Source organism: Trachurus trachurus (assembly GCF_905171665.1).
Source record: "Trachurus trachurus genome assembly, chromosome: 9".
NCBI lineage: Eukaryota > Metazoa > Chordata > Actinopteri > Carangiformes > Carangidae > Trachurus > Trachurus trachurus.
Genome location: NC_139895.1, coordinates 8,297,586 through 8,310,618, shown reverse-complemented (window position 1 = coordinate 8,310,618; position 13,033 = coordinate 8,297,586). Strand labels below are relative to the sequence as shown.

The 13,033-nt window shown below is 41.7% G+C and overlaps 1 protein-coding gene across 1 annotated transcript; it reads right to left on the bottom strand.

Annotated features, from left to right (window-relative positions):
- Positions 1 to 477: 477 nt before the first annotated feature.
- Positions 478 to 5,697, bottom strand: dmrt3a (doublesex and mab-3 related transcription factor 3a; the record flags this gene model as incomplete). The annotated part of the gene is made up of 2 exons (XM_083979845.1): positions 478 to 1,709; positions 5,313 to 5,697. The coding sequence occupies 2 exons, from the start codon at positions 5,695 to 5,697 to the stop codon at positions 478 to 480; spliced, it is 1,617 nt and encodes a 538-aa protein (XP_083835971.1).
- Between the last annotated feature and the right edge of the window lie 7,336 nt (positions 5,698 to 13,033).

Sequence of the window (13,033 nt, the reverse complement as noted above, 5' to 3'; positions counted from 1 at the left end):
GTCAACCGACGTTCAGTCAACGGATTCCATTCATGTCTATGTAGAGCAGGAGCTCCGGCCGGGCGGGGCAGATGGATACAGCAGGAGGAGTTGACGGCCCCGTCGCCGTATGTGAATTTGCATAAAGTTCGATAGATTGAACTTTATGCAAATGAGGTCCGTCCAACGCAATGCGGCCGGCTCCAGAAACTTCGTTCAAACTATCAAACTAGGCGGTGTTGATCAAATATAAATCCAGATTCTGTTACTGCACTACACATTTCCCGCCTCAAATGTTTTCAGAAACATACTTTAGTGTGTTGTTTAACTGTAAAATGAGATCGTTTGTGACCCGGCCGCCATGTTGGAAACGGCAGAGCGAAACTCAAGCTCGGCACTACGTCACATAAACGTCACATAGTCCTGCCCACTCGCTGCAGCGCTCGCCGGTCCGTTGTGGCCGGATCCGTCGCCGCCGGAGTTGGTGTGTCTGTACCATCAGGTGGAGTCGGAGCGCTCCTCGTACTCCTCCTCCGGGGAGTAGAGGCCGGGTTTGCAGCAGCTGCTCTCCTCCTGGATGCTGCTGATGCGCTGCTGCTGCTCCTCCGAGGGTCTGGAGGAGGAGGAGGGAGGAGGAGGGGGAGGAGGAGGAGGAGGAGGGGGGAGGACGGGGGAGCTGCGGAACGTGGGGGAGGGGGAGTGGGGGGAGAAGGGGGAGACGTACTGGGCCTGATGAGCCGCGGCCGCCGCATGCGCCGCCGCCGCGCGCAGCTGGTACTGCTGCTGCAGCGCCACGGTGCTCCACAGAGTCACGTCGTTGTGCACGAAGGGGCTGCTACTACTTCCGGTCTGGCTACTTCCGGTCTGGCTGCTGTTGCTGCTGCGCGTGGTGAGCGAGTTGCGCAGCATGAGCGGGTAGCGCGTGGTCACGGCGGGCTGCGGCGCGAAGGACGGGTGCTGCAGAGGGACAAGCGCGGCGGCGGCGGAATCGGACGTGAACCGGAGCGACTCTGGGACCCTGAAGGCGGAGCCCACCGACCACTTGGCGGCGGAGGACACGGACACCGGGTGGTAGGAGCCCAGGGCCGCGTGCGCGTGGGGCTCGAACAGGTGTCCGTCCGGCGCGTGCAGACTGTGCAGGTGCGGGTGCGTGTTGTGCGTGTCGGCGTGCGTGTTGTGCGTGTTGTGAGTGTGAGTGTGGGTGTGTTGCTGCGTGTGTTGTGAGAGCAGCACCTCGATGGCGCCCACCAGGTCCCCGCCGCAGCCCCGCAGGATGAGCTCGAGCACCGGCGGTTTGTGCGCGGGGAAGATCTTCTTGAGCACGTCGAGCGGCGGCCGGTTCGCGCGCAGGCTGAAGGGCAGCTGGATGGAGCCGGACAGACCCTCGATCAGGACGCTCTGCTGCTCCGAGGGAAACTTCTGAGGAGCAGAAGGAGGAGGAGAAGGAGGATTCTCGGACTTGGTGGTGGTGGTGGTCTCCTTCTCCTTCTCCTTCTCGTGCCTGTTGTGGCTGTAGCGGCTCTCCTCCTCCTCCTGCTGCTCCGCGTGCAGGAGGGGGGCGGTGGTGGGGGGCTCCAGCGGGGGCTCCGGGGTGTAGCAGGAGTTGGGCTTGGAGTTGGAGGAGTCCTCCGGGGAGCTGAGCGGCTCCTGCAGCAGCTCCTTCTCGCTGCAGCAGGAGCCGCCGCCGTTCTCCGGCCCCGACGCCTCGTCAGCAGCGTCTTCTGTCGCCTCTGATGGAGGAAACACAACACAGCGGGGAGTCAAGACAGGGTTCTTACGGATCCTTAAAAAGTCTTAAAAGGCATTGAATTCATTAATCTAAAAACAAGGCCTTAATTGGCATTAAAATGTATGTGTTTGTTTGTTTTTTCTGACTTTTTATGCATTTATTTTGAAAGGTGGAAAGAGACACAATCCAATGTTCATGTAGCAGTCACTTTACCTTGGATCACATAGGAAAGTGGGTAAAATTGTCCCTAACCCTATGTAATTGATGTGGTGTTTTTTTTTCTTTTTTTTTCTGCATTTGTGTTTATTTTGAAGTCAGTCTTAAATTTCATTTCAAGTGGCTTTAAAAAGGTCTTAAAAAGTCTTAAATTTAACTTGGCTTAAGCTGTAGGAACCCTGCAAGAGAATGGAGGAGGAGGAGGAGGAGGAGGAGGAGGAGGAGGAGGAGGAGGAGGAAGATGAGGAAGAAGAAACACAACACCCGATGTTTTAACCTGCAGCAGAGAAACTAGGCCTAAACCAAGCTGCTGAAGAGTTTGAGTTTGAGTTTATTTCGATCAGCAAAAAAATAAATAAATAGAACAAACAATTAGGCTGCACATCCCTCTAAAAGCAGGGCTGCATGGCTGATCGAAAGGGTCAGGGCTGAAGCTACAAGCTTATAGACGCCCTAACCTTTACACCATAAATATATGTACAGTAGCCTACCTTTACATAAACAAACAAGCATACATGCCATCTACACACATATGAACACATGAATATTGCTGTGAGCTCAACGACATTGCAAATGAGGGTAAAACCTCAATGTCCTTTCGAGAATAAATAAAGGTTTGAATGAATGAATGAAATATAGGCTACACACACCTACATGTGTGTACACATTGCCTATAGTGTGAAGAAACACAATTATAGCTTTTTGTCTCCCAGATGAAAACAGAAAACAAACCAAAAGGACTAAAAAAAACAAGTTGTAACAGGACAATATAAAACGACAGGAAAGTAGGCTATAGGCTATCCAACTAAAAAAAAATTAGGCTACATGTGCAGACAGAAAAAACATAGGAATCCTAAAACGCTATTGGCTCAGCATTGATGGCTGTAGGCTATTAGCTTAATTTCCTCTCCACCCCTCAGCTTCAATAAACTTTCTCCATCTTTCCATATGATACTGCTCGTCGGTAATGATGAAACCCTCCAAGATAAATTGATGTTCCTCTCAAAGTGCTGACGGAGCCGCGGAGGGATCTGTGTCTGTGTGTCTGTGAACAAACCGCCTGTTGCTCCGGTAACAACATCCCATCTGATTTCGACTTGGAGGAAAAAATGGCGATTAGATTCGATCGGTGCTGATGACCGTCATCTGTTAACCCGCTGACAGATGCTGTGTCTCCACGCAGGTGAACAGAGGGAAAAAAAACACCCAAGAAACTACACCTGCTGTCCTGCATATAGGCTATTTTGAACATTAATTAATTAAATTATTAGGCACATTTGACCCAGAGTGACCTCTTGACCCCAGAGGAGGAGTCAGTGCAGGCCTGTTTTCACATTAAGCCTGATAATAATAAAGTCGTCTTCACTTAAAACGGCTGAAATTGAATAAGTGGAACAAATTAAATGTGAAACTGAAAGTTTTGCAGCCACCGTAAGCATCATGTCTCAGGTAGAATATGATTCAAATGAAAAAAAAATGACTGAGGCCTTGAGGAATATAGGAAATGTGGTTCTTGCAAAAATATAAATAGCTATATTATTAAATTATACTAGGTACTAGAATACAATATACAGTATATCTATATAACCTATATGCAGTGGGGGAATAGGCTCATGATGTCTATCAGTGATCAACACCTTTTGTTTTTTAATTCACATTTTTGATTACAAAAGAGAAAAGAAAAGTGGCCTACCAAAAACTTTTAAATATATGAAGGGATTTCGATTCTTTTTACACAATAATTTAAAATATAAAAGTAAAATAAAATACATTTCCTTATAATATTTTGTTTAAAATGTCAGAAAACGAGGCAGTCTTCATGCTCTGTCATAAACGTTCACTGGTTTTTTTTAAAGATCATCAATATAAAAATCAACTAATAGCCTATATTTTGTATTAATTCAGTCACCTGCTCCTGTATTTCGTTTCCTCTCTCGTCCTTTTAACGTGAATGAAAATAAAACCATCTCATCCTGAGGTGAGTGTGAAACAACAACAGACTGAAACAAAATAAAACTGTAAAACACAAACACAAACAGTATTCAGTGTGTTCACTAACTGACTGTAATGTTACATAACAACTGTGACAGCAGCTTCGTTAAAACGCTGCACAGTTTAAAACAAATAAACATCAGTGATTGATCTTTGATTATTTATAAATGCTTACACTTTTTCCAGATTTGTCATTTACAGAGGTTTTTTTTCTAAAACAATGTTTGGAAAGTTTGTTTGAGGGTTACTGACAGTAGAACTGCCATTTCATTTATAGGCTATTATTATTAGTTTAGTTTAGTTTGTTTATTATTTATTTAATTAATTCATTTATCGAGCATAAAAACAAAAAATGACAATACTGTAACTCTTGAATGAAAGGGGACAGAAAGAAGCAAACTACCCCTTGTTACAAAGAATTAATTCACAAATTAGATAATATACATCCAAGCACAGGAGAAATGGAAGTAGAAGAAGAAAAACAACGTCTACAACAAAAAGTGGCATAAAATAAGTTGATAAATAATAAGTAGGCTATTATCACAGATACGCTATTTTAGGCCTATTTGTTTTTCTGCTACATTAACAAAAAAGAAAAGAAAAGCAGCCATTTAAATCATTAAACTAAAGCTAAAGTTGTGAGAAGTGGACCCAAGAGACTATATGATATGAGTCTATTCCCCCACTGCATAATTAAATTAGGCTCAAATAAACATCAGTGATTGATCTTTGATTATTTAAAAATGTTTACACTTTTTCCAGATTTGTCATTTAAAGATGTTTTTTTTTTCTAGAACAATGTTTAGAAAGTTTGTTTGAGGGTTACTGACGGTAGAACTGCCATTTCATTTATTTCTATTAGGCTATTCTTATTATAGTATTAACAGATAAAGTCTAAAATGTAGGCTATTCTAGGCCTATTTGTTTTTCTGCTATATAACAAAAAAGAAAAGAAAAGACCAGCCATTTAAATTATTAAACTAAAGCTAAAGCTGAGAGAAGTGGACCTTCATCCTCCTATAGCGAAAGAGACTGAGTCTATTCCCACACTGCATAATTAAATTAGGCTCAAATAAACATCAATGATTGATAAAAATGTTTACACTTTTTCCAGATTTGTCATTTAAAGATGTTTTTTCTAAAACAATGTTTGGAAAGTGTGTTTGAGGGTTACTTACAGTAGAACATGCCATTTGATTTATTTCTATTAGGCTATTCTTATTGTTATTATAGGACAGATAAAGTCTAAAATGTAGGTTATTCTAGGGCTATTTGTTTTTCTGCTACTTTAACAAAAAAGAAAAGAAAGGAAAAGAAAAGAAAAGAAAAGACCAGCCATTTAAATTATTAAACTAAAGCTAAAGTTGAGAGAAGCGGTCCTTCATCCCCCTCCTACCTGAGCAGGTTTGCGCCGCGCTGCTCCACCGCAGCTCCAGCTCCTCGGCCCTGGGCGGCGGGGTGTCCTGGCTCCTCTCCCCGGCGCCCGGCATCCCGAGGCCGGGCAGCACCCGCAGCGACTCCGGGATGAGGCTCTCCAGACTCTCGTTGGCCTGCTGCCGGCGCAGCGCCACCTGCGCCGCCATGACGCGCTGCCGCTCGATGATGAGGATGCACTTCTCGCAGGTGCAGTCCTTGAAGCGGCAGTAGCGCTTGTGACCTTTGAGCCACGAGAGCACCCCGTGGTTCCGGCACCGCGCGCACTTGGGGGTCCTCTGCAGCGGCGCGCGGGGCTGTGACACCGGAGCGCCCATGTAGAGGTAGGGAGAGCCGTAGCCGTTCATGGCGGGGAGAGAGGAGGCTGTCAGCGGCCAGAGAGGTTAGAGGCACGGAGCTGCTGCTGCTGCTGCTGCTACATGCATGACAGGAGGAAGAAGAAGAGGAGGAGGAGGAGAGGTGTTGTTGGCTTGTAAGTGGAGGATGCACCTTTCTTTCCCCCGGCTGACAGCACAGATATGCATCAGGGCTGACACGCACTTTGGAGACGACGAGTAACCAAACGCTGTTACTCGCGTCAAAGCGCCTGAGAGGAGGAGGAAAAAAAAAACACGTGGTGAGGGGCTGAAGTGAAGTGGGCGAGAAAAAAGAAAAAAGAAAAACCTGCAGCAGCAGCAGCGAGGAGGAGCAGAGGAGGAGGAGAAGTTCAGATAAACCCACAGAGACACAAGTAGAAACAAATGAGCTCCGAGATTCTGCACATTTGACCCATTTGACACCACTTGACCCTATAGAGGAGGAGCACATGCAGTTGCCTGATAATAATAATAATAAGAATAAAGTCCTCTTCACTTTAAACGGCTGAAATTTCATTATTGCAACATTTAAAATGAAAGATTTGCAGCCACCGAATAATGTCTCAGGTAGAATAATGATTCAGATGGAGCAGAGGAGCAGAGGTTCAGATAAACCCACAGAGACACAAGTAGAAACAAATGAAGCTCCGAGATTCTGCAGCTGAAATAAAGTGATGTTATTACAGATGTTACAGAGGAGGAGCTGCAGCGTCACTGTGTCCAGAAATGATAACATGAAAATACCAACACACTGGTGCAGGCCTGTGATATGAAATAACTCCCAAACATTAAATCTGTGACCATCCTAAATGTAAGTGTGTGTTTATGTGTTTATATGGAGCCAAAAACAAACACGTGACCTCTCAGCTGCAGAATAACTCCATCAACACTATAATGAAACATTTCAGATGCAGGAAACTTGAGTCTTTGCATGAAAATAAAGATAATTTCTAGTTAAAAGACACAATGCACAAGTTACATTTCCTAACTTTACATTAAAAAAATGTCACAGCTGCTCTGCAAGACAGCATGAACATTTAGGGTCTATATTGTTAGAATAAACCAGTGATCTGGACATCACAGCTGTCACATCTGTCCTGTAACGAGACATTTTATAAGACAACTGAGTCTGAACGTTGATATCATTAAAAATCATGTCAAGACAGACAGATTTTTTATTTATTCATCTTTAATATGAGGCCTATAATTCACCTTAAATGCTGAACTGGTACATTATAAACTGTATATGATGGAGGTTCCTGCATGAAACAGATGGAGACATTACTATTTATTATTATTATTATTTCTGCAACAGGTCGACATGGACGTTTAAGCTGCATAAACATCTGTAACAGATGTGGAGCTGTCATCATCCAGCTGTGAACAGTAGGGGTGATAAAATTGTAAGTTTTCTGGAATTAATGTGCATAATGTAAATGTTTATTTGACATGTTAAGATGTAGAAACAGCAGCATAAACTGTGTAAAAGATGTTAAAGTAAAGACAGTGTGTCATCATCATCATCATCATCAGTGTTTCTGTAGCTGCAGATTTCGTTTTAATGCATCAACTCGACTCGTGTTGGATTATAAGAGTCATTTGTGTTATTTGCCCTCACTGCTGCCTGCAGGCTGCACCAACACGGTGCTCTATACCCGGAAACAAAACGCTGCTTCTCGCACCTTCTTCTTTCTTTCTTTCTTTTTTTTTTTTTTTTTTTAAACACAATCGTACATAACTGAGATGATTAGGTCTGAACGTGTATAAAAAGCCCTCTGGGAGCCGTGTGGAGGCTGCTGATGTGTCCCCTCTGCTGGACTAATAGAGGGCATTGAAACATAACACCGGACAAAGCCGGGGCCCGTTTCTTGACCGTAAAAAAGGTTTATTCAAGCAAATAATGGGATCGAGGCCGCGCGGCTTCCCTTTAGAATAAGAGCACGGTAAACTTCCCCACGTGAGGCCGCGCTCCAGGGCTATTAAGCTTTTAATTGGAAAATAGCAGAGGAAATTTCAAGGTGACTAGAGTGGCTCTGCAGTTTGTGCCGGACGAGTAGATTTGTGGGAGTGGGAGGAGGCGGCGGCGGTGGTAAATTTATTCATGTTGTTCGTGGATAAAGAGTAAAACACAAACCGGAATAAAAGTTTATATTATAGGCTACACACACACACACACACACACCGCAGCAGCATCCTGAGGTGGAGTAATTGGCACGAGGCCTGATTTCTCTGATTTTTTTTTTTTTTTTTTCATTCTGATGCAGAGCAGCAGGTTGGGAGGAGGGAGAGAGCAGAGGTCTGTGTATTATTGGTTTTAATTTACAATAAACACCCACAGTTCCTTTAATGTGCACAGCTACAGGCAGAAGAAAGAAAGAAAAAAGATAGCTAGAAAGAAAGAAAGAAAGAAAGAAAGAAAGAAAGAAAGACAAAAAGAAAGAAAGACAGACCCATAGGTCGTTTGTGCTGCAGGTTTTTAGGCTATACGACCTAGAGTTACGTTTTTTTGCTATAGGCAACACCATAGTGGTTGCCTAGTAGCTTAATTATGATGGGAATAAAGCAAGGGAAAGTTACAACAAACAAACTTCTTCTAAGGTGTTGATGAAGAATTTATTTTGGTCAAAATAACAAATTCTCCCCATAATATTAAAACTAATATTTGTGGTATGTGCTGCTGTTTAACTGATACAGAAAATGTTGCTTTATTTTGTAGCTTAATTTGACTGTTTGCTGATATTTTGTAAAAAACCAGATGATGACATGTGTTCTGTGTTGTGATGTGGTGTCTTGGTGCCTAATCCCTAAATTAAATGGACCCGACCTGTTAACTAATTAACTATCCCCTCTCACTATAGACTAGCTAGGCCTATACAGATAAATATAAAGAGACACTATGGGCTCCAGAAGTTGAAAGGAGCACCAAATAATGACCAGGAAATGTAAATATTGCACCAAATGAGTTAAAAGTTCAACAATGAGTTTCCAACTGAACATTAGAAATAAATCAAATGACAACATCTGTAGTTAAGTTATGAAGCAGTCGCTCACTGGCAAGTCGAAAACTGGTGATTGTTTCATTTAGATGTGACATGAATTGATGAGTCTGACACTGACCAATCAAAACTCAGCATTGAGCTCAGCAAACAGTATCATGGGTGATGGAAAAGTCAGGGGATCCACATGTTTTTGATGATTCGTCTTCGGGGGAACACAATCAGATTAGATTTTAATATTTTTTCCTGATAATAAAATAGTTACGGAGTGAAAATTCAAAATACTGAAAAAACAACCGTGAAAAAGCTTTTGCATTTGGCAAAGATGGAAAAGAAATGTGACAAATCTTTCTGTATTTGCCCTTTAATTAACAACCTCATGATATTTCATTAAAGGGATAGTTCACCCAAAATTCAAATTTCACTCATTATCTACTCACCCTCATGTCGACTAAGAGCTGTGAGAATTTTCAGAGTCCTCCGTGAAATTGTTCCGAAAAAAATTAAATAAGTCTATATTTTAAGCTTGTTTGTAGCGGAAGCTCCCAGTGTCTCAGTTCCCTGCTCTTCCTGTGTCTGTGCAAATCACGCCGGTGGAACAATTTCTCATGTTGGGGCTTCAATACAAGAGGGACAGTACAGACGAGCAGCATGGAGGTATTTGGATATTTTTTGGTGTGTCTTTTTGGACGAAGAAAAGTGGTATCCATTCACAACCATTATATGGACAAATACTGCTGCGCCGACCCCCCCGTGAAAATTCTCCCAGCCCTTGGTCGACATGAGGGTGAGATAATGAGTGCAATTTCAATTTTGGGTGAACTATCCTTTTAAAAAAGTTATTTTATTTGTCTGAGGTGGAAAAGAAATGTGACAATGCTTCTTTATTTGCCCTTTAACCCCATGATATTTCATTAACTGATTCTACGAGGTGCTGGAAAGTTTCTAAAGAGCATGAAAAATTTCAGAATAACTAAACAGCTGTGACCTCATGTTTATTTAAGCAAAAGGAAACTTCTTCCCCCACCTCTTCCCCCCCAGAGCCGAGGGCGGGGCTGACCTCTGCTGGGGAGTGGGCTTATTATTAGGTGCTGATTGGGGGCGTCGCTGCCACTCACGAGTCCTGTCACAGAAACGCTGATTTAAGCCTCCCCGGGGAGGCGGGACCCCGAGCCCCTACACAGGAATTAGCCGGACATCTGAATTAAGAGAGAAGGTGAAGAACATCCGTCAGACGTCAGCGTCCGTCCGTCCGACCTCCAGGGAGAAAAGGGAAGTTCAGTGTTTTTTTTTCAGGCGACAACAGAAAAACCACAGCAGCAGCTCTACATTCACGCTGTTTTGGAAAAAAAAATTGTTATACTATACTTTCGTTATATATAAATTAAGTTAAGTTAAGTTTTATCCTTAGGCCTTTATTGTGAAAACAAACAAAACCTGGTACATTTGGCCTCCCTTTTTCGACTATTTTGCATCCCCCCCTTTTTGTTCCCTTTATGTCCTTTCTGGTTATTTTGCATCCCCTTTTAGTTTCTGTGGTCATATTGTTCCCTTTTGGTCAATTTATGCCTCTAGTTTGTCATTTCACATCCGTTTGATGATCAATCTGCATGCCTCTTTGTCATTTTGTGCCTCTCATCATTTTGCATCCCGTTTTGGTAACTCTGCATCCCCCCCTTTTTTTCTTCTCTCGTGCCTTTGTGTCTCTGTGGATATACTGAATCTGTGGTGATTCTGTATAGTTCCTTCTTGGCCATTTTGCATCCTTTTTTTGGCCACTTAATGTGAGAGAAGGTGAAGAACATCAGTCAGACGTCAGCGTCCGTCCGGCCTCCAGGGAGAAAAGGGAAGTTCAGTGTTTTTTTTTCAGGCGACAGCAGCAGCACTACATTCAGGCTGTTTTGGAAAAAAATTATACTACTTGTTTGTTTTTTTATAAATTCAGAAGAGACCAAATTTCAGATGAACATCTAACTGAAAGATTGTTAAAGTTTAGACCTTTATTGTAAAAAAACAAAACAAAAAGAAAAACCAAGTACATTTGGCCTCCCCCTTTTGGCTATTTTGCATCCCCCCTTTTTGCTCCCTTTATGTCGTTTCTGGTTATTTTGCATCCCCTTTTTGTTTCTGTGGTCATATTTGAATCACGTTGTAGTTATTTTGTTCCCTTTTGGTCAATTTATGCTTCTAGTTTGTCATTTCACACGTGTTTGATCAGTCTGCATCCCTCTTTGTCACTTTGTGCCTCTCATCATTTTGCATCCCGTTTTGGTAACTCTGCATCCCCTTTTTTTTCCTTCTCTTGTGGCTTAAATTGTGTCTCTGTGGATATCCCGACTCTGTGGTGATTCTGTAGTTCCTTCTTGGCCATTTTGCATCTTTTTTGGGCAATTAATGTCTTCTTTTGGGTCATTTTGCATCCCCCTAATTTTCATTTTGTGTCACTGTAGTCGATTTTAATCACTTTGTGGTCACTTTGCATCATGTTATACCTCTTGACATTTTTTGTTGTTCTGTACCTTGTTTTATTTTATTCATTAGTTTGTACCTCTCATCATTTTGCATCCCCTTTTTAGTCATTCTGCATCTCGATTTCTTATTTTGTGCTTCATCCATGTCATTTTGAATCTGTGGTTATTTCTTGTCTCTTCATAAACATTTTGCATCCCATTTAGGCTGATCTGTATTCCTTTTGTCGTTCTGTGTTTATGGTCATTTTATGATAATTTCCTAGCCTCTCTATGTGGTCATTTTGCATCCCCCTTTTGGCCAATTCATTTTTCTTTTTAAAAAAAAAGTAATTTCACATGTCTTTAATGTCAATTTATATCAGTTTTTGGTTATTTTGAAGTCCTCTGCTCATTTTCTGTCTCTTTGTGGTAGTCTTTTGTATATTTTTCTTTTACACATTTTTTTAGGTCAATTTGTGTCTTTGTCATGCAAAAGAAAAAAAGCAACTCAAATTTAAACTGACTTTATCCATTTCTAAAACCTGACTATAAAATTAAATTAAATCTGAACGTGTCCTGAAGTCAGCTCTGTCCTCTCTCAGGTGTAAAGACGAATGATAGGTAAGATCGTGGGATGAGTTCTTGATGCTCGGCGTCTCAGTGGCCTGTTAAGTTGGTTCGTTCTGTCTAGTTCAGCCTGTTTATTGGTGCTTGGCTCTCAGGGCTGGACGTTTATGACCGGAGCTCTGTCTGTCCTTCAAACAGCTCCGTGATCCTCCAACACTGGACAACAAACTACACCCAAGGCCTCTGCTCCTGGTGCTGTGCATACACAGTAAAAACTGATACAACTAGAAATGCTGTAATTTACATATTAGGACTTCAATGACAGTTCCTTATATCTTATCTAATGAAAACTCTGCAACAACCAAACCAAACCAGAACGTCATTGATGTTTTTAATGTAAGTCTCCACATGAATTTGAAGTGAAATTAAGAAAGTTTGTGATTTAATATACTTAAAATAAATGTATGCTATAAATGTATACCAGCAGGAACCAGTAGGAGCAATGGAAGAAAACAATAAGTATTTAATAAGAAAGCTCAAAAATGATGATGATGGTATTACTGTCAATAAACATTCATTCATACTGTACACTACAGAGGTGATTGGATCATCAAATCTAGAAATCCTAGAAAACTGTATTATCTAAAAACTTCTGTATGGTTGTTAGGCTTTTAATATTTTCTTCAACTTTTGAAATATCTGCCTCGTTTGCTTTAATTTATTCAGATTTCTTGACCATCGAGGCCCTATACACTCATTTCCTCCTCTAGTCTATAGAGATCAGCTTCAGGCCTGTACAGTAGATCCCACAGACTGCGCTTTCATGCTTTCTGTTGTTTTGAATTTCCGTTAAAATGTGTTTTAGTTTGCACTGAACCCTTCTAATCATTAGCTTTTAAACAGAACACATACCTCTAATCACACAGGCTCTTCAACAATCTCTTCTGATTTCCTTTTCTAATAAAAAAACAAAAAACAGCCCCAGGTTTCCAACTGAAGGTCGCCTCCCTTTAAAGAACAGATGAGACATTCAGACATAAAACATAATCAAGTTTAAGACATTAAATACATTATTGTGATTCGCTGAAAACTTTGTTAAGAGTTTTATAGGAAATGTGTCTTTTGTTTTGTTTCTGAGGTTTTAGGCTGCCATAAAAAGTTTAGGAGCTAGAAGATTCAATCTGCTAATCTGCTAATTATAGACATTTTCTAATGATAATGATATACTAAATAATAAAAGTCAAATGTTCAACTCTCAGATGGTTTTTAGTTTGTTGTCAGATTTCTTAGAGGCCGCTTCAGGTTTAAATCTTT